Below are 25,395 nucleotides of genomic sequence, written 5' to 3' on the forward strand. Positions count from 1 at the left end.
GGCAGAGAGAGAGGGAGACACAGAATCCGAAGCAGCCTCCAGGCTCAGAGCTGTCAGCCCAGAGCCCGATGCGGGGCTCGAACCCACGAACCGTGAGATCATGACCTGAGCTGAAGTCGGACACTCAGCCGACTAAGCCAGCCAGGTGCCCCAGTAGAGGACTTGTTTAAATAAATGTTGTCGTCTTCGTTCAGTGATCTATGTATCCGTTAGAAACAGAAAGAAAGAATGGGCCAGCTGTGTGTGTCACCATGGGAAATGGGGCACACGGTATCTCCACACCAAGCAGAGAGCAAGGCGTAGAGTCATGTATGTTGTATGCCAACATTTGTGGGGGGAAATAGAGCCACTAAGAACAGACACACGTGAGTATAATGGATCCACTTAGAATCTTTGTGGAAGGGTACACAAAAGGCTGGTCCCTGTCACTGGCTGTCTGGTGGCAAGAGTCACAGATGCACTGGTTGGTGTAACCCTTCTGGTGACTTCATGCACCATGCCCATGTATTTCCTGTTCCTGTTCAGTTTACTGTAAGTCCAGTAAACTGGCCCTTGTACACAGAGGGCGAGCAGAGACCAAAGGAAGAGGCAGACAGACCGCTCCAGGTTAAGTAGGTGGCAGGTTTAATAAGGAAGCTTATTTACGTGGTTTGTCTTGGGTGGTCATAAGACCAACAGATCCCCCCTCCCCCTCTCCAAACCTTAAAAGTTCATAAAGAGACCTCAACTAGGGTTTGGTCACGTAGACTGTCCGGATGGTCTCAACAGCACCTTACTTTACTCTCCCAGGGCTGTGTCCTTAAGGCAGCTTGCTGGTTGAGCGAGGCAGGTGGATAGAATGTCCCAAGGACAGGGGAGTGGGCGAGGAACCTCCGATTGCCTGGGTCCAGTGCACGGGTCAGTCAGCAGTCACATCCTCTCGGTGACCTCCTCCAATAGCTAGCTAGCTAGCTAGATATGACCAAGGACAAGAGAGAGAGAGGAAGGTCATTCTCCCTGTTAAAACTCTTAAGAATGAAAGGGCCACACGGGGCGCCTGGGTGGTGCAGTCAGTTAAGCGTCCGACTTCAGCCAGGTCACGATCTCACGGTCCGGGAGTTCAAGCCCCGCGTCAGGCTCTGGGCTGACGGCTCAGAGCCTGGAGCCTGTTTCCGATTCTGTGTCTCCCTCTCTCTCTGCCCCTCCCCCATTCATGCTCTGTCTCTCTCTGTCCCAAAAATAAATAAACGTTGAAAAAAAAAATTAAAAAAAAAAAAAAAGAAAGGGCCATTGAAACAGGAGTCCCTGTCACTGTGTGATACTTTGTCACTGACTACTACCCTATCTGCCACCTGAAAGCATCTCAGAGTCATTAGCGAGGGTGTTAAGTGACTAGGAATGGCTGGAAACTTATGTTGCTTCCCTCCCACAAGAGCAGGACCCAAAGTCCTACACTTCAGGCTGGTTTTTCTAGTCTGCATTTTGCAAAAGAGATGTTTGGCTGTTCCCACCATCCTTCCCCGAGACTGGTTAGCTTCATGATCCTCAGTGGCTGTTTTTATTATGTTGGTCTTGACCCTTGTGCCTCTGGCCACCCACAGGCACAGTTTCTTGCTCACTTAGACCCTCTGATGGGACTAATTGAACTGATCTTTGTCCATAGTTAGAAAAACTTGAGTCATCAGCCAGTAGGTATGTTTCTTCAACGGATGTCAACCTCCTGGCTATTATTGAAAGTCCTTTATAGTCTGATACAGGCACCGTCTCTCTTAGCTTTCTTCCTTGTCACATTGCAAAGAGGGATCCTGAACAGCTGAGGTCCTGCCCTAAAGCCGGGGGTCATGGGGCTTGAGGTGCTCAACACAAACCAGAAGAGATCGATACTATGATTGTTCTGTCTGCATTCAAGACAGAGCATCTCCGCTGGTTGATTATTGGGATATTTTAGGATGTTACGTATTGAAGACCTTTCTCTTTAAACCAGGTTTCTCAGCCTCAGCACTCTTGATGTTTTGGGCTGAGTAATTCTTTATTTCGACGGAGGGGCGGGGGTGCTGTCCTGTGCGTGGTAGGATATTGAGCAGAATCCCTGGCCTCTATCCATTAGATGCCAGAAGTATCCGCCATATTTTGATAAGTGAGAGTATCTTTGTGCATTGCCAAACCCCCCATGAGAACAGAGGGCAGAATCACTCCTGATTAAAAACAAAACCAGGGGCTACTGGGTGGCTCAGTTGGTTGAGCGTCCAACTTTGGCTCAGGTCATGATCTCAGGGTCGTGGGTTCGAGCCCTGCATCAGGCTCTGTGCTGATGGCTCGGAGCCTGGAGCCTGCTTCAGATTCATGTCTCCCTCTCTCTCTCTCTCTCTCTCTCTCTCTGCCCCTTCCTCGCTCACGCTCTGTCTCTCTCAATCTCTCAAAAATAAATGAACGTTAAAAAAAAAAAAAAAAGAACAAGACCATAATTCATGGTGCCTCTGTGAGCATATATTAGACCTGCTTCACTCTTTTCTTCTCTAACTACCTTAGACACTTTTTAAAAATGTGCTTTAAATAACTTTTATAAAAGGTGATGTTGGGGGGGCGGGGGGGGGGGGCTCTGTTGGTTAAGCATCCGACTTCGGCTCAGGTCAGGATCTCACAGTCTGTGAGTTCGAGCCCGCATCGGGCTCTGTGCTGACAGCTCAGAGACTGGAGCCTGCTTTAGAATCTGTGACTTTCTCTCTCTCTGCCCCTCCCCCACTCACGCTCTGTCTCTGTCTCTCAAAAAATAAATAGATGTTAAACACAATTAAAAAAAAAAAAGGTGGGGCGCCTGGGTGGCGCAGTCGGTTAAGCGTCCGACTTCAGCCAGGTCACGATCTCGCGGTCCGTGAGTTCGAGCCCCGCGTCAGGCCCTGGGCTGATGGCTCAGAGCCTGGAGCCTGTTTCCGATTCTGTGTCTCCCTCTCTCTCTGCCCCTCCCCCGTTCATGCTCTGTCTCTCTCTGTCCCAAAAATGAATAAACGTTGAAAAAAAAATTTTTTAAAAAAGGTGATGTGGAAATACATTTCCTCAAAACGTATTGTTTGCCGCACCTTTTCTTAAGTCTCCTGAAACTTCTACACCACAGCCTTGTAGGACAACTAGAAGGTGATGTTTAAGTTTGGATGTGTTAATACTGAGTTGCCCAGTCTAGTTTTTACCAAGAAGAATGTCCCATTTTATTTGAAGTGACGAGTAATGATTTTGTCCCCTGCGTGGAAGGCGTCTGACCCCACTGGAATGGACGTGTCTAAGCGCAGGGAGAGGGATACACGTTAGACCCAAGGAAGGCCTTACCCACACAGGGGTCTCGGGCTCTCTCTCCCTGGATTTACCTCAGGACCCACATGAACTTCCAGATCACCCTTGGGGGTTGACCTGCCTCCCCATGTCTTCCCTGGGGACACATTAGAGTATGCAGATTTCCTGGGGGTGTTCAGATCCCTAAATTCAAGTGGATGGAGCCCTAAAAACTTGTTTTCCTGCTTGATCCCACTTACAAGCCATTTGGATTTGTCTGTCTCAGGATTGAGTTAGTTTAGTTCAGTTTAATTATTTTTTAACCTATGTTTTTAGAAAGCAGGGGAGAGAAAGAGAGAGAATGTTAAGGAGGCTTTGTATTCAGGGCAGAGCCCAACTCAGGGCTCGACCCCACAACCCCGGAATCATGACCTGAGCCAAAATCAAGAGTTAGGTGCACAGGGCGCCTGGGTGGCTCGGTCAGTTAAGCATCCGACTTCGGCTTGGGTCATGATCTCACGGTTCGTGGGTTCGAGCCCCACATTGGGCTCTGTGCTGACAGCTCAGAGCCCGGAGCCTGTTTCAGATTCTGTGTCTCCCTCTCTCTATGCCCCTCCCCAACTCATGTTCTGTCTCCCTCTGTCTCAAAAATAAACATTAAAAAAAAAATTAAAAAAAAAAAGAGGTGCTCAGCTGACTGAGCCACCCAGGAGCCCCGTGGATTGAGTCATTTTAATCCAATCACACTCTTAAATCCTCCAAGGGTCATCAGATGCCCTCAGAATGAGACCTCGGTGCCTGCCTCTGGGGGAGAAGGCCCTCTACGATCTGGCCTCTGCCTTATGCTCTACCCACTCCTTGTCACTCACTCACTGTGCCCCAGCTGCACTGGCCTCGGTGGGGACCTTAGGGCAGCCATATTGGTCCCAACTCAGGGCCTTTGCACATGCAGTTCCCTCTACCTGGACTTTTCTTTCTCAAGTCTCTTTGAGGCATGGCTGACTCTCTCTCCCACGTGGGTTGCATCTTAAATGCCACCCCTTCTGAGAGGTCTTCCCATATCACGGCTGCACATGTCACCACATCCCACTCCCCATTGTCCTGATTTCTGCTCTCCCTACCACTTCCAACTATTTGAAATGATCCCTGTCACGTTTTGTGCATTTACTATTTGTTTCTCTGCACTAGAATACAAGTTGAGTGACGGTAGCCAAGCTCTTTGTGTAGCAACTAACACAGGAGGCTCTGGGCTGTGTGTAGTCCTACACTGTGTGTGCTACCCTGTGGGCCGGAAGATCTGAGGAGATGCTGCTGGTTATTGATTTGCTTATTTATTTTGGAAAGGGGCGGGGGAGGTAGAGGAAGGGAAAGTAGAATCTCAAGCAGGCTGCATGCTCAGTATGGAGCCCGAGGCGGGGCTCGATCTCACGACCCTGGGATCGTGACCTGAGCTGAAATCAAGAGTCAGCTGCTCAACCGACTGAGCCCCCCGCCGGCCCCCCCGCCAGGCACCGCGGTGTTGGCAGTTCCCAGCTTGTTGTTGTCTCTGTGTGTTGGATGGTTCGGGCTCAGCAGGGAGAGAGCTGGTCACTTACTAGTAAGGAGGGAATGGGTCGTGCTACCCGACTGTGGGTTTGCCAAAGTTGGATATTTCATTTAAATAGACTCGTACCATACATGCCCCGCGTCTGGCTCATTTCACTTAGCATAACGTTTTCGAGGTTCCCCCACAGCTTATGTCAGCGCTTCGTTCCTGTTTATGGCTGAATAATATTCCCTCGTCTGATTATACCGCTTTTTATCGATCCCTGCGTCAGGTGGTGGACGATCGAGCTGTCTGCGCCTTTCGGCTGTTGCGGATGGCGCTGCCGTTCTCATGCGCGCACATGTGGTGTGTTTCTTTTGACCATCTGCTTTCAATTACTCTGAGTGGAATTGAGTAGAATCGCCAGGCCGTATGGTAATTTTGTGTCGTTTATTGAAATGTTGCCACGCTCCGCAGAAGCGCTGCCCCATTTTGCATTTCCACCGGCCCTGCTTGATGAAGCTCAGCGTTTCTCTACCTGTTCACCAAGGCTCCGCACGCTCACCGATACTTTCTTTCTGGTTGTTATTATTGCCCTTGCCATGCTAGTGGGTATGAAGTAGTATCTCTTTGTGGATACTCCGCGGCTCTGATGCGGATTTCCTTCATAACTGATGACATCAAGTGTCTTTCATATGTTCAGAGGCATTTTCTGTCTTCTTTGGAGGGTGCCTTTGTTTTTAGGCTTACTTTCTTCGCATTGTCACTGTATGTGAACACTTTTCTCTCTCCCTCCCCCTCCCTCCCTTCCCCTCCCTCCCTCCCTCTCTCTCTCTCTCTCTCTCTCTCTCTCTCTCTCTCAACCATAAGCTGCCTCATTTATACAATGGAGCTGTGGTACTTCTCCCGGGAGAGACTGACCTTTGGAACTTAAAGCATTGTTCAAGTCATTGTTAACATAAGTTTCAAATCTTGTCTTTTTTTTTTTTTCTTGCTGTTATTCCACTTTATTTTCATTTTTTAGAGAAAGCGAGCAGGGGAGGGGCAGAGAGAGAGAAGCCCAAGCAGGCTCCAGGCTCAACGCTCAGCCCAACGCAGGGCTCTAACTCACAACCATGATGTGACGTGAGCCGAAATCAAGACTTGGATGATTAACCGACTGAGCCACCCAGGCGCCCCTATCTCATTGTATTTTAAAATGCAGTCTGGGGGCATCTGGGTGGCTCAGTCAGCTAAGCGTCCGACTTCAGCTCAGGTCACGATCACTCAGTCCGTGAGTTTGAGACCCGCGTCGGGCTCTGTGCTGAACGCTCAGAGCCTGGAGCCTGTTTCCGATTCTGTGTCTCCCTCTTTCTCTGACCCTCCCCCGTTCATGCTCTGTCTCTCTCTGTCTCAAAAATAAATAAACGTTAAAAAAAATTAAAAAATAAAAATAAAAAATAAAATGCAGTCTGTAAACTGTAGGCTTATTTTCCAAATTGGCACATTTTTTTTTAAATCTCTTTAAAAAAATTTTTTTTTAATGCTTATTCATTTTTGAGAGAGAGAGAGAAAGAGAGAGACAGATCATGAGCAGGGGAGGGTAGGAGAGAGAGGGAAACAGAATCCAAAGCAGGCTCCAGGCTCTGAGCCGTCAGCACAGAGCCCGACGTGGGGCTCGAACTCACGAGCTGTGAGATCATGACCTGAGCCAGAGTCAGACGCTCAACCGACCGAGCTATCCAGGCGCCCCCTAAATTGGCACCTTTATTTCAGTTTTGATTTTCTGAGTTTTGACCTGTCTGCATCTAATCCGTCCTTGTATGCTATGAGCGTTTAGGTTTTAAACATATTTTAAGGTCGGTTTGTATCTTAACTAACACAGTATTGAGGCAGGAATTTGACTTTCTGCTGTTTTAGAGTAGGCAGGTGACTGTTGGAGTGGTTTTCATTACAACATCGTCGTCGCTGTTGTTGTTGTTCTCCTTTTCAGAAAAAGTTGCCTTTGACAACACTGGCTCAGTGTTTGATGGAGGGGTCAGCTATCCTGGGAGATGACACGCTTCTCGGGTAAGTGACACCATGTGTGGGTTTGTACCAAATCTGCGTAAGTCCCCGTCCCTGAAAAGGGCACCAGGACTTCTCAGGGATGCACTGAGGACACCTGAAAGTCTGGCTGGGGCTTGGGTGCGAAGAAGAAAGGGTTTCCCAGTGAGAAAAATCCAAAAAGCCCAGGGATCGAAGCCATCTTTTCTGTGCGGTGAGGCAACTTCCCTGGGGGAGAAAATTAGCATACTAAGCGCACGACACTGTGGAAGGACAGTTGAAACCCCCAGGGCTCCGGCGGAAGCAAATGGGAAGGCTCTCCATGTCAGATGTCAAAAATCATAGGATTCCGAGAACAGCCCTGGCTGATTTGGAGCTCACGACGAAAGCAAACTAAAAATAGAATCGTCGTGAGGGAGAATCAGCAGGCACCGTCAGCAGGAGAATCGGGTCCCTACGAGCTAAAAAATGGTAGCATAATAGGAGGGAAAATAGGAAATCATAATGTCGATATGAAGCAACTGTTCTTAACATGAAGCTGAAAAATTAGGGACAGTGCAGGCTTTAGCAGTACGTACCCCCAAATCAGAACAGTAGACGTTAGCATGGCCCCCAGAAATGGGTAACACACACACAGGCGGGTGAAACATTCCGTATTTTTAAGGAAGAGTGTTTTTGGAACCATGTACGGTGACACATGTTAACTAGACTACTCATGCTCTTTTCACAATATATACAAATATGGAATCATTGTGTCGTGCACCTAGAGCTAATATACCGTTATATATACCGTTATACGTTGATTATATTATGTATGTCAATTAACATGTAAAGACAAAATAGTCCTTAACAAAAGAATCAAGTGATACGGAAAAAAAAAAGAGAGGGAGAGAGAGAATAGAATCAAAGAAAAAGCAAACAGGACTTTTAAAAATTCAAATCATACTTAATATGATTTAAAAACGTGAGGCAACGGGGCGCCTGGGTGGCGCAGTCGGTTAAGCGTCCGACTTCAGCCAGGTCACGATCTCGCGGCCCGTGAGTTCGAGCCCCGCGTCGGGCTCTGGGCTGATGGCTCGGAGCCTGGAGCCTGTTTCCGATTCTGTGTCTCCCTCTCTCTCTCTGCCCCTCCCCCGTTCATGCTCTGTCTCTCTCTGTCCCAAAAATAAATAAACGTTGAAAAAAAATTTTTTTTAAAAACGTGAGGCAAGCTGTTGGCGAGGATGCGTGGGAGGGGGCGGCGAAAGAAGCCTTGTGCGCTGTGGGTGGGAATGCAAACAGGTAGGTGCCACTTTGGAAAACAGGATGGAGGTTCCTCCAAAAGTTAGAAATAGAGCTACTCTACGGCCCAGTAGTCGTGCTATTGGGTATTCACCCAAAGAAAACAAAAACCCGAATTCACAAGCATATATGCCCTCCTGTGTTTGTTGTAGCATTATGTACTATAGCAAGGATTCGGAAGCAGCCCAAGTGGTGTGTGTGTGTGTGTGTGTGTGTGTGTTTATATATGATGGAATATTACTAAGCCGTAAAAAAGTAAGATGTTGCCGCTTGTGATCATGGATGGACCTAGAGGGTTTTATGCTAAGTGAAATAAATCAGACCGAGAAAGACAAATACTATATGATTTCATTTACATGTGGACTCAAAAACAAACAAAGCAGAAACAGACCTATAAATATAGAGAACACACTCACGGTGGCCAGAGGGGAGGGGTGCGAGGGCCAGGCTTCCCCAGTCACAGAGATGAAAGGTACAACATAGGGAATTTGAAAAAGCAGGGGGAGGGGGGCCTGGGGGGCTCAGTCGGTTAGGCATCCAGCTTCGGCTCCGGTCATGATCTCACGGCTCGTGAGTTTGAGCCCGTCATCGGGCTCTGTGCTGACATCTCGGAGCCTGGAGCCTGCTTCGGATCCTGTGCCTCCCTCTCTCTCTGCCCCTTCCCTGCTTGCGCTCTGCTCTCTCTCAAAAATAAACGTTAAGAAGTGTTTTCGTTTTTTTTTTTTTTTTTCAACGTTTATTTATTTTTGGGACAGAGAGAGACAGAGCATGAACGGGGGAGGGGCAGAGAGAGAGGGAGACACAGAATCGGAAACAGGCTCCAGGCTCCGAGCCATCAGCCCAGAGCCCGACGTGGGGCTCGAACTCCCGGACCGCGAGATCGTGACCTGGCTGAAGTCGGACGCTTAACCGACTGCGCCACCCAGGCGCCCCAAGAAGTGTTTTCTTAAAGGTATCACATTTCCGTGTATAGTGTGCATGTTGGAAAAATGAGCCACCACACAGGGAATAGGATGGAAAACCTGTAAACTAGTGAAAGGATGTAAAGGGAAACCGATAAAATAGAAAACACCCCCTAGGAGGGGCTACACGAGCAGCACGGGCCAAGAGAAAAGCGTAATAAAGGGCAAACAGCAGGTGAAATTGAGAGCACTTGCTGGGTCTGTATCTCTAGTTGTAAAGGACGAAATAACCTCGACTGCTCATAATCTGGAGAGTCGCAGGTGGATAAGACACCCACGCGGTTTCAGAGACTTGCCCAAAACATAGTGACACAGGTAGATTGAAGGTCAGGTGATGAGGGACACCCAGGTAAACATGACAGACTGAGCACAACCATCCAATAAACCCGGAAAGGCCTGAAAGCCAGGAAAGAAAACAAGAGTTGGCGAAAGCTGTAAAGGTTCTGGATGGTACCGGTAACTGACCCAGTATTAGTGGGTCTCAGAAAGGGGACTCCGGAGCCAGAAGTAGGCTCTGCAGAGAGCCACATCCCTTATGTCCCAAAATGCTCACTGGTTCAGGGCTGCTGGCCCTCGGGACCTCTAGAATGGCGAGGGATTGCAGTTAGGCATGCGCATGAAAACCTAGTCGGGTACCACTTGGACGGTTCACATGCAGCCCTTATCCACAGCCCTGGGAGACTCTCATCCCCTTGTGCCCAAGCCCAGCAGAAGAGTCTGCAGCTTTGTTCTCTGGAGGGGGTAAAGCAGAGTGTCCCCCGACCGCGGGCACCGTGTAAGGGTCTCAGGCGTTAAAGTGACTGACGCATACTGGATGCTGAGACTCTTCATGTCTCTTCCCCCTGACCTCTGCAAGCCTCCCCAGGCCCGTGCTCTCTAGGCAGGAAAGTAACCAGAGCCTGGCAAATGTGACCGGCCCAACAGGAATGGACTAAAGATCAAAGATATTGGAGGGGACACTGCTCCAATTAATATGACCCGGCTCGACCATCCTACAGACGATCTCGAAGCCGATAGGCTTTCTTCACGTACTCCCAGCTTTGAGTCTCCACTCTTTTTTTTTCATGTTTATTTTTGAGAGAGAGAGACAGAGCGTGAGCAGGGGAGGGGCAGAGAGCAAGGGAGACAAAGAATCTGAAGCAGGCTCCAAGCTGTCAGCACAGAGCCCGATGTGGGGCTTGAACTCACAAACCACGAGATCATGACCTGAGCTGAAGTTGGATGCTTAACCAACTGAGCTGCCCAGGCGCCCCCAAGTCTCCACTCTTAAATATAGACAGGCGTGCCAGATCTCCAGACGTTGGAGGGAAGTCTGACCTGAAACCTATATATCAAAACAATTGGGGGTGGGGGCAGGGAATGTAACTGGGGAGAAATAGATACCACGTCGGGAGGAGATACTTTCAGGAAAATGCTTCACATAACGTTGTCATGTGATCAGAGAAAATAATGCGTCCGTGAAATAAAAGGATGTTTGTCAGTTATATCTCAATGAAAAAAAAAAGTACTTAAAGAAAACCACACAACAGCCCAGGGTGTCAATTTAAAAAAAAGCGGGGGGAGCAGGGCGCCTGGGTGGCTCAGCCGGTTGAGCGTCCGACTTCGACTCAGGTCATGATCTCACGGTTCATGGGTTCGAGCCCCACGTCGGGCTCTGTGCTGACAGCTCGGAGCCCGGAGCCTGCTTTGGATTCTGTGTCTTCCCCTCTCTCTGCCCCTCCCCCGCTCATGCTCTGCCTTTCTCTCTCAAAAATAAACAAACATTCAAAAAAATAAAAAAAAATGCTTATGGGGGTGCCACAAACTTGGTTTTGGTTCAGGTCATGGTTTTGCAGGTTCAAGAGTTCCAGCCTTGCATTGGCTCTGAGCTGGCAGCATAGAACCTGCTTGGGATTCCTTCTCTCTCCCTCTTTTCTCTGCTCCTTCCCTGCTCGTGCTCGCCCTCTCTGTCTCATAAATAAACTTAAAAAAAAAAAAACTTATGGAAAAATACTCTGAGATCAAAAGCAAGCTCATGGAAACAAAACGTACAACTTTTTTTTCAGTGGTAGGTTTAGAAGATAAAGTGGAAGAAATTCAGAGACTAGAAAAACATGACCATGACGTGGAAAATAGAAACGTTGGAAGATTGGCAGGCGAATCCAGGAGGTTTTAGGCCTGAATAGCAGGACTTCAGAGAAAAGGAGAGGAAGAAATAATCCTAGCAGTAATAGTAGTAGTAATAAAGGAATCCGAGAGAGTTTTCCAGAACCGAAGGGCATGAGCTGTTCTATTGAAAGGGCCCACGGAGCTCCTGGTACAATAGAAAAAGTTGAACCAATGCCAGGCTCACCACTAGTGAGGACCGAGTGACAAGTGAAAAGATTCTACAACCTTCTGGAGCAAAAAAAAAAAAAAAAAAAAAAAAAAAAAAATTGTCACAAAGTCTCAGAAATCTGAATGCTTCCAGACTTGCCAAGATCAACAGTGGGAACAGAAGATTAATTACTGTGGAATGCCTTCAAATTTCTGAAGGCGTCTGATGATCAGTGTAGAATTCAGTATCCTCACTGTCAGTCAACACTCAGGGTAATAGAGGAGAATGTTGTGGCACACAAGGTCTCAACAATTGCCTTCCCAAGGGGTGCCTGGGCGGCTCAGTTGGTTAAGCATCCGACTTTGGCTCAGGTCGTGAGCTCACAGTTCAGGGTTCGGGCCCCACATCAGGCTCTGTGCTGATAGCTCAGAGCCTGGATCCCACTTCAGATTCTGTGTCTCCCTCTGTCTCTGCTCCTCCTCTGCTCATGCTCTGTCTCTGTCTCTCTTAAAAATGAATAAACATTAAAAATTTTTTTAAAAAACTGACTTCCCACACACTCTCTCAAACAGCTTCAGCAAGACGTGCTCGACACTGAGGGAGTGACCGAGAAAGAGGTATAGACACAGGACGTGGGAAATAAGGTCTGTCCAGCACAGGACAGAGGGAGGGAGAATCCCAGGAAATGGGGAAGAAAGTATGCGGGAAGATGGCCACGCCCAAGGATTGAAGGAAAACTCAATCCAGGTTGACGCGGGTCCGGCAGAGAAGAATTCGAGAAGTTGAAATTCATTCACATCCAGTGTGATTCAGTTTCTTAAGACAGAAAGTAGTTCGTGGTGGAGGGTTTGGGGTTCAATCAGGTCTATAGAGAAATAAACACGCAAACCGAAACAAGGCGATTATTAACTCCACAGAGAGGACACATACACAGCAAAGACCAGCGATCGCAATATACGACTCTGAATCAAACACATGGGGTCAAAAATACAGTGCAAATACTAAAGGTCTCTAAATAGGTGCAGGGAGGTCAGGTGTAAAGGTAGCTAAATTTTCACTTTCCGCAGTTGGCAGTCAATAGCCAGTGGTTACAATTCAACAACAACAACAACAACAACAACAACAACAACAAAGTAGCATCAGGAGCATGGAGGTAAGTAACAGACAAATTAGGTCAAAGACACCATTAGAAGAAGAAAACAATGATCCTAAGCCCACGACCTGGAAGTTGCCATTTGCAGCAGATATGAAATAGAATGTGAATCCACTCTGCCTCCACACACGTATTTTTAAGTATATATAAGGGACTCCTACAAATAAAATGAAATAAATAGATCCGGGTACACAAATAATCAAAGAACATGAACAAGCACATCGTGGAACAGGAAATCCTGAATGGCCCCAAACACGGAAAGATCTTCAGTCTCTCCAGGAGCCAAGGAATGCGAATTAAAGCCAGGAGGGGGTAATGTTTTGCACCCACCAGTTTGGCAGAAATTAAATGCCTTACTGGTACTGAGGGTTGGAGAGAGCGTGGAGCGTTGGGAACTCCTATTTGCACTGGTGAGAGAGAAGTTAGCATTCTCACTTTAAAGAGCAGGTATCTCTAGTAAGGTTAAGGGGATGTGTATCTCCTCGCCTTTGCACAGAAAAATTCTCACATGCAAACAGAGACCGTGCACATATGTCCTGCAGCTCTGGACGGAATGGCAGTGTTGATTATGGGAAGGGTTAATAAATGGTGGAGTGAAAGTGCATACACCAGAATGACTTAATTCTGTGGATATTGAGACACATAAGCCCCAAAGATGATGATGCGTGAAAAAAGCAAGCAGCAGATAGGTTCAGCCTAAAACCATTGCTGTGAACTTGTTTCTTTTTTTTAATGTTTATTTTTGAGAGAGACACAGAGAGACAGAGACAGTGAGTGGGGGAGGGGCAGAGAGAGAGAGGGAGACAGAATCCGAAGCAGGCTCCAGGCTCTGAGTCATCAGGACAGAGCCCCACACTCAAACCCATGAACCTTGAGATCGTGACCTGAGCCTAAGTCAGATGCTTAATCAACTGATTAATCACCCAGGCGCCCCCTGATGTGAACTTGTTCAGGTGGGGCGTTGGTATCATGTATTGTATGTGACCGCTTATGTGTCATCAAAGTGTAAACATAACAGGAAACATACATACTAACTGAAAAGTAACAGTGGTCTCTTCTTATACTTTTATTGATTTGTAAAAACTTTTTGCGTGAGTTTCAGTTAGCACGGTACCACCCAAAAGGAGGACTGTCTGTAGACCCATTCAGGGGGCATTAACATCCTTGAAATAACGTATCGTCTCATCTAGGAATATGGTATATAGCTTTCTACTCATTCAAGGTCTTCTGTTATTTGCTCATTACGAACACACTTTTGTAACAGTTTTTCCATTCCAACTTTCCACTGCATAATTGTTCATTCTCTACAAAGGTAAGTTGTCACGGCTTAAGAGAAGGGGTTTTCTGTCTCTAAGAGCCTCTTGCAATTGAAGCTTTTGGAATGTGTTTAAAGATGTTGGTTTGTTCGTGTATCGGTTATAGCTAGTTTTCCAGTGCTCCGGGCAGATAGAAGCATCTGGGTCTTAGAGGAGTGTGCATTCAGCATGCATGAGTCTGTGCTCCCCACACCTCTCTTATATTTCCCTACATGTTCCCTTTACTCCAAGCACACGGTAGGTACTTAGCATCATTTTAAAAAACTGAAAATTTCAGGGGCGCCTAGGTGGCTCAGTCGGTTGAGCCTCCGACTTCGGCTCAGCTCATGATTTCATGAGCTCATGATTCATGAGTTCAAGCCTCATATCGGGCTCACTGCTGTCAGCCCGTCAGCGCAGACCCCTCTTTGGATCCCCTGTCCCTCTCTCTCTGCCCCTCTCCTGCTTGCCCCTTCCCAAAAAATAAATGTTAAAAAAAAAACCCTGAAAATTTCAGAAATGCAAATGAACGGAGCACGTTGGTCAGTGTTGTAGCAGGGGAACCAGCCAGTGTAGGAACACCATCCCCTGAAAGCTTACCCAGCCTTGAGAGGAGGATGGTGGTTGCAGGTGACCTCTTGCCTTCTGGGGTTTTCAGCCTGGCTTCCCCCTCCTGTTGCAGGAAGATGCTGAAACTCTGCGGAGAGACCGAGGACAAGCTGGCTCAGGAGCTGATCCACTTCGAGCTGCAGGTGGAGAGAGACGTGATTGAGCCCCTGTTTTTGCTGGCCGAGGTAAGCAGTGGGGATGAGGCCACCCGCGCTGTGAGACTGTTTTCCGCCACGGATGATTACTGCCTGTCCGCGTGGTCAGGATTCCCTGGTGTGACAGCCCCGTCCACGGTTTGTCAGCTCTGTCTCCCAACCGTACTCGTGTCTGTTGGCGTTCCGCTGGGGAAGGGAATGAAGCTGGCACTGGACCTCCTTCCCCACCAGGGTCTACACTGCTAGACCTACACTGTCCCTGCCCTCCACCCATCTCTAGTCTTCACTGAAATGAAGGCAGCCCTTCCTCAGAAGGAGACTCCGTAGGGGCTCACAGGTTATGTGTACATGGATTTATTTGATTTGATTTGATTATTTTTATTGTACTTTATTCATTTTATTCTTTTATTTTATTGTACTTATTTTATTCATTTTATTTTTTCTTTTATTAGTTTATTTACCTTATTTTTATTTTATTTATTTTATTATTTTATTCATTTATTTTAATTTATTTTTATTTTATTTTCGTTTTATTTTGTTTTTTATTCTATTTTTTATTTTGTTTTGTTCATTTACTTTTATTTTTATTTTATTTTATTCAATTTTATTTTACTTATTTTATTCATTTTATTTTATTCATTTATTTTATTTTATTTTTATTTCACTCATTTTATTTTTTCTTTTATTTTATATTAGTTTATTTTATTTATCTTATTGTTTTCTTTTATTTTTTATTTTACTTTTATTTGTTTTGTTCATTTATTTTGTTATTTTAATTTATTTTTATTTTATTTTATTTTACTCATTTTATTTTATTATTTTATTTTTTATTTTGTTTTATTTATTTTTTATTTTGTTTTATTCATTTACTTTTTATTTTATTTTATTCATTTTATTTTACTTACTTTATTCATTTTATTCATTTATTTTATTTTATTTTATTCATTTTATTTTTTCTTTTATATTATTAGTTTATTTTATTTATCTTATTTTTATTTTATTTTATTTTTGTTTTATTTTTATTTTATTTATTCATTCATTTTATTTTAATTTATTTATTTTTTTTTTTTTTTAATTTTTTTTTCAACGTTTATTTATTTTTGGGACAGAGAGAGACAGAGCATGAACGGGCGAGGGGCAGAGAGAGAGGGAGACACAGAATCGGAAACAGGCTCCAGGCTCTGAGCCATCAGCCCAGAGCCCGACGCGGGGCTCGAACTCACGGACCGCGAGATCGTGACCTGGCTGAAGTCGGACGCTTAACCGACTGCGCCACCCAGGCGCCCCTTTAATTTTTTTTATTTTTATTTTATTTATTTTTTTATTTTATTCATTTTAGTTTAGTTTATTTGCATGAATTCCAGTGTGGTTAACACACAGTGTTATATTAGCCTCAGCTGTACAACATACTGATTCAACAATTCTGTACGTTACTCAGTGCGCCTCAAAATAATTGTGCTCTTGGGATGCCTGGGTGGCTCAGTCGGTTGAGCGTCCGACTTTAGCTCAGGTCATGATCTCGCGGTTCGTGGGTTCGAACCCCGTGTCGGTCTCTGTGCTGACAGCTCAGAGCCTGGATCCCACTTCGGATTCTGTGTCTCCCCCTTTCTCTCGGCCCCTCCTCCATTCACATTTTGTCTCTCTCAAAAATAAACAAACATTAATAAGTGTGCTCTTAATCTCCTTCATCCCTGGATTTTAAAGGGTGCTAAATAAAAACGATTTTATTACAAAGACACCTTGAGGTCTCTGACGATTTTGCTGGCTTCCACCAAGTAAAATTGTGTGTCAAGTAAGAAAGGAAACGCTTGGGGGTTTTATTTGCCTTGAACCCCGGACTCCCCCCGATGGCCTCTAGTTGGTCCTATAAAACCTCCCTGGGTACCATTCTGTCCGGCTGCCTGCAGTGATGTAAATGCTTTACATCTGCACAGTTTGTTCTCCAGTAGCCACCCATGGCCATTGAGCTCTTGAAATGTGGTTAGTGTGACTGAGGAATTCAATTTTTAATTTTGTTTAATTTTTGCTCCTGAGAATTTTTTTTAATTTTTTTTTAAAGATGAAATTTATTGTCACATTGGTTTCCTTACAACACCCAGTGCTCATCCCAACAGGTGCCCTCCTCAGTGCCCATCACCCACCCTCATCTCCCCCCCCCAGCCCCCATCAACCCTCAGTTTGTTCTCAGTTTTTAAGAGGTTTTGGCTCCCTTCCTCTCTAACCTTTTTTTTTTTTTTTCCTTCCCCTCCCCCATGGTCTTCTGTTAAGTTTCTCAGGATCCACATAAGAGTGAAAACCTATGGTATCTGTCTTTCTCTGTGTGACTTATTTCACTTAGCATCACACTCTCCAGTTCCATCCACGTTGCTGCAAAAGGCCAGATTTCATTCTTTCTCATTGCCACGTAGTATTCCATTGTGTATATATAAACCACAATTTCTTTATCCATTCATCAGTTGATGGACATTTAGGCTCTTTCCACAGTTTGGCTATTGTTGTGTTCCTGAGAATTTAAAATGATGTAGCCACCAGGAGCTAGAGGCTACCATATTGGATTAGCATTGCTCCAGACCACGTCTGGTTTCCTTCCCGGACTGCCCCCAGCACCTCCACATCTCCCGATGCAATTTTTGTGACAGAATGTATGGGCAAATAAATACTTGGCTGCCTAAAAGTATTCAAGGAGAAAATCCTATATATGGTGGTTTGACAGAGATCAGCTCTAGACTTCTCAGATACCATCCGGTTAGAGGCCATTGCTCAACCAACAGTGTGCGTGAGAGGCCCTTCTCTCTTCATAAAGGTGGTTTGGGGTCCCAAGCAAAGCCTGACTGAAACCCGAGGGGTGTGTTTGACCTGGATGCTGAGGCTCACTTAACACCACCCAGATGTCCCTGTGACCCTCCAACTTTGCTTCTGGGGGCAGTGATGACTCTGGGAGCCCAGGGCCACATCTTCTCTTACCTGCCAGAAGTTATTAGCCCCCATACGTCAGTCATCCCTGCTCAGAAGATCTTCTTCCCATTTCTCCCTTCTCTATAAAAACCATAGCCTGAGGGGCGCCTGGGTGGCGCAGTCGGTTAAGCGTCCGACTTCAGCCAGGTCACGATCTCACGGTCTGTGAGTTCGAGCCCCGCGTCGGGCTCTGTGCTGACAGCTCAGAGCCTGGAGCCTGTTTCAGATTCTGTGTCTCCCTCTCTCTCTGCCCCTCCCCTGTTCATGCTCTGTCTCTCTCTGTCTCAAAGGTAGATAAACGTTTAAAAAAAAAAAAAAAAACATAGCCTGAGATGATGCTGGTTTCAATGTACAGCCAATTTTCCCTTCGAAATTCTCACTTCCTGCCCCACTTTGGCGAAGCCTGGACCCCAAATCCCACACCCCGGGATGTTGAGAGAAGTCATTTTTTTAGAAATAAAAATAGAAAAAGAGCATCCACATACACCCACTACGGAAGAACTTGCTGTAGCCGAGCAAAGCCATGGCTGTGTTTATTTGGTCTTTATTTTGGAAAAACTTCTTACTGAATTTCTATAAAAATATGTCCTGATTGCATTCCTCATCGGATCTCAGGTCTCCTGAGACTCGTCTCCGTCATCCGCCTGCTGTCTGTTTTGAATTAGGTCCGTGTGTCCACTCTTTCTGCTTTGCTCTCCACTTGTGACCCTGGTGTGGAGGACAGAGCTGGGATTGAGCCTTTTTTTTTTTTTTCTGGCTGAGGTAGGAACAAGAATGAGGCCAGGCATCAGTGAGCAGAGCAGAGCAGAACCCCTACAGGGTCTGGGTGATGGGGGGCCTGGCAGGTGTCCGGTGAAAAAAAGAGCAGAGGTCAACTCAGGATCAAGAATCAAAAGTTTCATCCAGAAATAAGGCTTGGGAGCCCTCCACCACACTTGTTGGATGGCTGGCTGTCCGTAGTTCTTTAAGAATTTATCTGGAACTTGGGGTGCCCGGGTAGCTCAGTCGGTTAAGCATCCAACTCCAGCTGAGGTCATGATCTTGTGCTCCGTGAGTTCGAGCCCTGTGTCGGGCTCTGTGCTGACAGCTTGGAGCCTGAAGCACCTGCTTCGGATTTCGTGTCTCCCTCTCTCTCTGCCCCACACCTGCTGGTTCGTTCTCTCTCTCTCTCTCTCTCTCTCTCTCTCTCTCTCTGTCTCTGTCTCTGTCTCTCTCTCAAAATAACATTAAAAAAAATTTAAAAAATATACATTTAAAAAACGAAAAGAATTTGTCTGGAACTTCAGTTTGACTATGTCTCTTCTGTAACCACAGGTGGAAATCCCAAATATTCAGAAGCAGAGGAAACATTTAGCAAAGTTGGTGTTGGATATGGATTCGTCACGAACAAGGTAGAGTTTCTCCGCTTTCATTTTTGCTTCTTGGAAGGAATAGTGATCATATTTGGGGGGGGGTGGCGTGTAGGGCTTTGCGTGTAGGGGTTTGCATGTTGAGTATGTTTTCATTGACTAAGTTTTTCCGAGCACTCGCAATGGGCCAGGCACTGGCAGTAAGAGTCATGAGTCAGAGACATGGGGTCCCTGCTCTCTTGGGGGCTGAAGTCTAGTGTGGGAGACAGAAACCCTAGATGAGGAGTGAACACGTGGTGATCTCGGGCAGCCGTGAGTCATATAAAGAAGACGGCATTTGGGATGCCTGGGGGGCTCGGTCGGTGAAACATCCGACTCTGGGTTTCAGCTCGGGTCGTGATCTCACAGTTCGTGAGATCGAGCCCCATGTTGGGCTCTGTGTTGACGGTGCGGAGCCTGCTTGGGATTCTCTCTCTGTCCCTCTCCCTGCTCACGCACACGCTCTCTCTGTCTCAGTCTCTCAAAATTAATTAATAATAATAAAAAAAAAGCACAGTGCAATTTTGAGAGAGAATGATGGAGAAAGGAAGGCAACAACATTAGGTACGCTAAAACAGAGGAGGCTTTTTTGGAGGAGGTGACACTTGATCTGGGACACAAATGACAAGGAGGTAGCCATGCAGAGATTGGGCGCAGAAGGATTCATCACAGCAGGAAGAGCACGTGCAGAGGTCCTGAGGTGGGGAGTCAGGCTGCCATATCCAGGGTACAGCACGAAGGCAGTGTGGCTGGGGTAGAAGGGGCCAGTGGTGCAGCTGTCCCCTCTGTAGCCGTGTTCTGAACCCAAGACTATTATGAGGGAAGCACCATTCCCACTGTGCTGTCCTCCTCCGACACTGTCTCCCAGAAGCCCCCAGAAAGCGCCTGTTACAGCAGGGGAACCTCCAGAGGCTCCGAGACGCCACCATTGACTCTGGCCTCCTTTTGTCCCAATGGCGCGTATCCACCTTTCTAATCCTTGCACTGGTGTGTGCGCCCAAGCTCACACCTCGAAGGAATGTAGGTTCACGAATACGAATGTGGAAGGCACGTTTTGGTTCGACTCTAGGCCCTTTGGGCGGTCCGTTTTAATCACCTGCACAGCTCTTTTTTGATTTTCCTGAGAAAAAGAAACAAAAACAAACCCCGAATAGACGGATCTGCTTGGGCCGAGAGATGCAATATAGAATCCTGAACCAGGAATCTCTGGTGAGGTTCCCAGATCCAGGCCACCTGGTTAGGTTACTCAGTCCACCTGCCCCCCGAACTCCAGTGCCCTCACCTGCCCACGGGTAATAACGCCACTTGTGGGTTGACTTGAGGATTGTTTTCAGTGTCCAATGAAATCACGTTTATCCCTTTTTTTTTTTTTTTTTTTTTTTTAACACTTTGCAACTGCTTTACAAAAGGAGGCAGCTACGGTAACTGGTTCAGACCCTGGAATTCTGCATCCGGACCAATAGGAAATGTAGGCCAGTCCCCCAAGACCAGAAATAGAACGGGTTGTATCAACAGAGACAACAAAGATTTCTTTAGTTAATTTTGTGTTTCCCAGACTCCCAGTCCACCTGAACGGTTTTGGGGGCATCTGTAGCCACACATCTGGTAAGAAGTTGATTCACTTCTTCCCAGTGAATCTGTTAGAAACATTGTGGAGCACTCCCAGAAACCGAAATGCGGTAGCCCCTGCTGTATATGTACTGGCTACACCTGAAAGTGACCGGGACAAAAGCAAAGCCAGTGGTGTTAAATCCCTTGCCTACGGAAGGTGGTGATGCTGACACTCTTCTTCTGTTAAGAAGGAAGAGGAACAAAAAGGTTGTCAGAGCTATTCTGACCCAGATCTGAGGCTCTCTCCTTCCCCGCCCCAAAGTTTACATATATATTTTGAGAGAGAGAGAGAGCATGAGCAGGGGAGGGGCAGAGAGAGGGAGGGAGAGAGAGAATCCCAAGCAGGCCCCATACTGTTAGCGCGGAGCCTGACGCAGGGCTCGATCTCACGCGCCGTGAGATCATGGCCTGAGCCGAAATCAAGAGTTGGACGCTTCACCAACAGAGCCACCCAGGCGCCCCCTGAGGCTCTCTCCTTAGCGTACGTGGAGGAAGACCGAGCAGGTTGTATGGGGAGTATTCATTTGGCATCGCTCACGACTACATGCTTGGGTCACATGCAGATGCTCCCATGACGTCAGCATTCAAGACCCACATGTGGGAGTCACACAGGAGGAGGAAACACATGCTGTTGGTCCCATTGGTAGATGCCTTGCTCCTGGGTTTGTAGAGTGATTTCCTTCTGTGGGGACCTGGTTCTTAGCCCAGAGGGCTTCTCTCTGCTTTTGTAAGGGAAACCTGAATTTCCAACACGGAGCTTCTGGTTGGGGGGCCAGATGCTAGCAGCATCAGGGGCTCGCAGTTGCTGTCTCTACATTCGTATTTTTGTTCACTCTCCTTATGAGATGGGGAGTGCGTGGGCAGTCATGGTCCATCTGGTCACATGGTGTGTTTTTGATGGTGACACCCAGTGGCGTAGAGATTCTGAAACCATAGAGAAGCATCGTTAGGAACCTGCCTTCCATGATTTAATGAACTCTGCCATATAATGAACTCTTGCACATTTCCAGCCCGTCATCTCTTATATGCTGGGATTCGGGGAGGAAATCGCTACCTCCCCTATCCAAATCTTTATGCCTCTGAACTTCAGCTGAGACCCTTGACAACCCTCCTTGTTTCGGAAGCCAACCCACCCCCAACTTCTGCCTTTTCCCTGACCCCTGGCTCGTCAGCCCACGTGAGGACTGCATCCCGAGAGGCAGCAGTGAGAGTAAGACCAAATGTTCAATAGCAAGATCACCAGCCGCTCTTCTGGAACAGTTGGGTTCTCCCTGCCCTGATCTCCACCCCTCCCAGCCTCCCCGTGTGGTCAGTTTGCACTTGTTAGGTTCTGTTCTTTGTGATGTTCTCCTTCTGATTATTAGACCTTTCTTTAGTCTTGTTTGTTTGGTCCTTCATGAGTTACGCTCTCCACTGTGCAGCGTGTCCCAGGTGGACACACGCTCTTGATCACTGTGACTAGATCTTTGAATTCTACTACAACTAGGGTGAGTAGTGTCAAATCCACCTCATTTTTCCAGTGTTTAATTCGAATTCGAGGTGTGTCTTTACCTCTATCCGAGTATATCTGGTTTATCTGTTTCAAAAGCCAATTTGATAAGCCTTCATATCCTCAGAGAAGACCAAAGCTGAGTAAAAGATTGTAGATAAGGCGGATGGAGGAAAAACTCAAGGAAGCTTTACACTGGATTAAAGATGCGAATTGAATTGAACTGAATTGAATTGAACTGAATTGAACTATATTGAATTGAGCTGAACTGAATTGAACTGAACTGAACTGAACTATATTGAATTGAGCTGAACTGAACTATATTGAATTGAGCCGAACTGAATTGAACTGAACTGAATTGAATTGAACTGAATGGAACTGAATTGAATTGAACTGAACTGAATTGAACTGAATTGAATGTTATACAAATGTCTTTTCTGTGATAGGTTTGGTTGGACAATGGTTACAGAAGGAGCCCCATTCCTTTCCAAAGTCTGCCTCACTTTTTTTCTGGGCATGTATCTAATATCAACCCTTCTGAGTCCAGAACACGTCATATTTCTGCTGAATTGATGCTTCTGGGTCCCACTGTGGACTAAATTGTGTTTTCCCTCCCCAAATCCATATGTCGAAGCACTAATCCCTACTGTCTTTGGAGATAGGGCCTTTCTGAAGTAATTAAGGTGAAGTCAGGTCGTAAGGGGAGGGCCTTAATCCAGTAGGGTTGGTGGCCTTATAAGAAGAGAAAGAGAGATTTCTTTCTCTCTCCACGCTCAGAGGAAGGGCTGTGTGCTGAGGAGTGAGGAGGCAGCTCTCTGCCAACCAGCAACAGAGCCCTCCCCAAACCCAAACCTTGCCAGAGCCTTGACCTGGGACTTGCAGTCTTCAGAACTATGAGAAAACCAATTCCTGTTGTTCAAGCTCCCAGGTGTGTGGCATATTATCATGGCATCCTGAGCAGATTAAGACACCTGCCTTCTTCAGAAGCAGATAAACTAATATAAATAAAAGCAGGAGAGTTTGGGGAAGGATCCTGAGTAGCTCATGGAAGTAAGGAAGTGGCTAATTAGAATTGAATTCTGGAGCTGTGGCCGATTTAAGTACCTCTGGAAGGGAGGGCAATAGCTGTTCTTCATCTGTCATCTGTGCTCTCCACATACGGGCCTCTTCCGTCCATTGTCTTCATGGTCCTCTAGGCTCATGTCTCTTCAGCATGACCCTTGACCCTTTCTAGTTCTAGAAGTACAAAGGAGAGGCTCGTTTGTCTGGACTTTGCTTACATGCCACTTTCTTGGCCTGTCAGTTGGTCACAGTGATGAAGGGTGGGGGCACGGGGTTGGTTTGCATCAGGGACCCTCATCTGGACCACTCACGGTGAGGGCCATGCCAAACTGGCTGCTCCCTGGGGCCCACACATCGGAGCAGGAGTGGGGCAGGGCCTCACAAAGCAGAGGATGACAGTGACACAGGAAAGGGGGAGACTGGCCGGAGGAAATAAATGTCCCATTACAGGAACATTCCCGTTCTGAAAAGTCTTCCTCTTGACTTCCGGTTGCCTTGAACTTCTCTTGCATTTGCCCTCTTGACCCTCCTCCTGATCCCTAAAATCTCATACCCTTATTTCTGGCCCTTTTCTCTCCTCTCGCCTTCAGGAAAGCCAGCCGGTATTCTGTCTCCACCTCCCCCAGATTGTATAGTGATGACATCTTTCCCAGCGAACGATGGTGTCACAGCAGACCTTTCTGCTCTGCAAATTTTAAAGCTCACGCTTCTTGGTCAAGAATCCCTGTTTTCTTCTCTTGACAAAGCAGGACAGTTCTTGGGTTTATTTATAGAACAGGTGGCTGGCAAGACCACCGTACCTTGAAATTCACGGTTAAGGTCTCTTTTCCCGGCGGATTACTGTCCATACACATGTTTCTGTGTTTTCCTTGTCATTTTATTCTTTATTTCCACAGTCTCACTCCACATCTTATCACTACTTTGTGATCTCAAAATAGGTGATTTATCTATTATGAATAAAATTCCCTATAAAAGGAGGGGAAAGATGTAGGATTTTAAACTACCAAGATGTGGGGGGTGCCTGGTTGGCTCAGTTGGTTGAGCATCTGATTCTTGATCTTGGGTCAGGTTATGATCTCACAGTTCGCGAGTTCGAGCCCTGCACCAGGATTTCTGCACTGAGTGTGGAGCCTGCTTAAGATTCCCTCCCTCCCCCCCTCCCTCCCTCCTTCTCTCTCTCTCTCTCTCCTCTCTGTCTCTCTCTCTCTCTCTCTCTCTGTCTCTCTCTGTCTCCTCCTCTTCCCTGCTCGCACATGTTCTCTCTCTAAAAAAAAAAATAATTAATTAAAAAATAAAAAAAAATTACACACTCAGAGGAACAAATAAATAAATTACCAAGATGTGGGCCAAGGGGTAGAATTTATGGGGAAAATAGAAGGAAATAAGGAAGAAAAGAAAGGTAATGTAGGAAAATGTCCTCATTTTAATACACCCACGTTAAGTATAATTGTTTTATTTTTTAATCTAATCCAGATCTTTGAAGCCATAAAAATCCGTGTCTGCGGTCACTTCGTTTACTTATTTTTTCACACCTATATTGGTTAGTTATTTTTTCGTTAGGTAGCATGAGCCAAATGATGGTTATAGCCATATATATATATATATATATATATATATATATATATATATAATAGCTTTATATATATATATATATAAAATATATATATATTATATATATATATTTTTTAAAGTAGGCTCACGCCCAAGGTGGGGCTTGAACTCACAACCCTGAGAACGAGAGCCACATGCTCCACCGACTGAGCGAGCCAGGCGCCCCAGAGCTTGATCTCATAATCTACCCTATTCATTATCAGTGATCTAAATGACATCCATGGAGTCTCCTATTTTATTTAAAAGCCCTACGATGCTTTATTTTTAAAATTTTATTTTTTGTTAAATTTTTTAAACACTGTATTTATTTTTGAGAAAGAGAGAGTGAGATCGGGGGAGGAACAGAGAGAGAGGGAGGCACAGAATCCGAAGCAGGCTCTGGGCTCTGAGCTGTCAGCACAGAGCCGGACGCAGGGCTGGAACTCACGAACCGTGAGATCCTGACCTGAGCTGAAGTCAGACACTTAACTGAGCCACCCAAGCACCTCATCCACAACACTTTAATACTTTGTTTCAAATGCTTAAACAAACCTCCCGATGTCTATTAAATGTATCCTTTCTGTAGGACAAACCATTTTATGAGAAAGAATTCCCCAGGAATTTGTATTAATCCTTCTCTGTTAGTTTAGATTTTGAAACATCTTTGAGTAGAGTATTTCCTTTCAATTTTGCCTTGAATTCTTTCCTTGAGCGAGGAATGGTTCCCAAGACCTGTGTGTCCGTCTCTGGACCTTC

General features: G+C 46.2%; 1 protein-coding gene across 6 annotated transcripts in view; it reads left to right on the forward strand.

The window, feature by feature from the left end:
• ARHGAP44 (Rho GTPase activating protein 44) overlaps positions 1 to 25,395 on the forward strand; it is a 183,404-nt gene that overhangs the window by 107,149 nt on the left and 50,860 nt on the right. For 5 of the 6 annotated variants that reach the window (XM_023244132.2, XM_023244136.2, XM_023244131.2 and 2 more), the window contains exons 4-6: positions 6,741 to 6,817; positions 14,463 to 14,574; positions 18,814 to 18,890. In XM_023244132.2, the coding sequence (XP_023099900.1) occupies positions 6,741 to 6,817; positions 14,463 to 14,574; positions 18,814 to 18,890 (266 nt within the window). The remainder of the gene's footprint in view (positions 1 to 6,740; positions 6,818 to 14,462; positions 14,575 to 18,813; positions 18,891 to 25,395) is intronic. The other variant, XM_023244135.2, reaches the window with a different exon arrangement.

Source organism: Felis catus, chromosome E1, assembly GCF_018350175.1.
Source record: "Felis catus isolate Fca126 chromosome E1, F.catus_Fca126_mat1.0, whole genome shotgun sequence".
NCBI lineage: Eukaryota > Metazoa > Chordata > Mammalia > Carnivora > Felidae > Felis > Felis catus.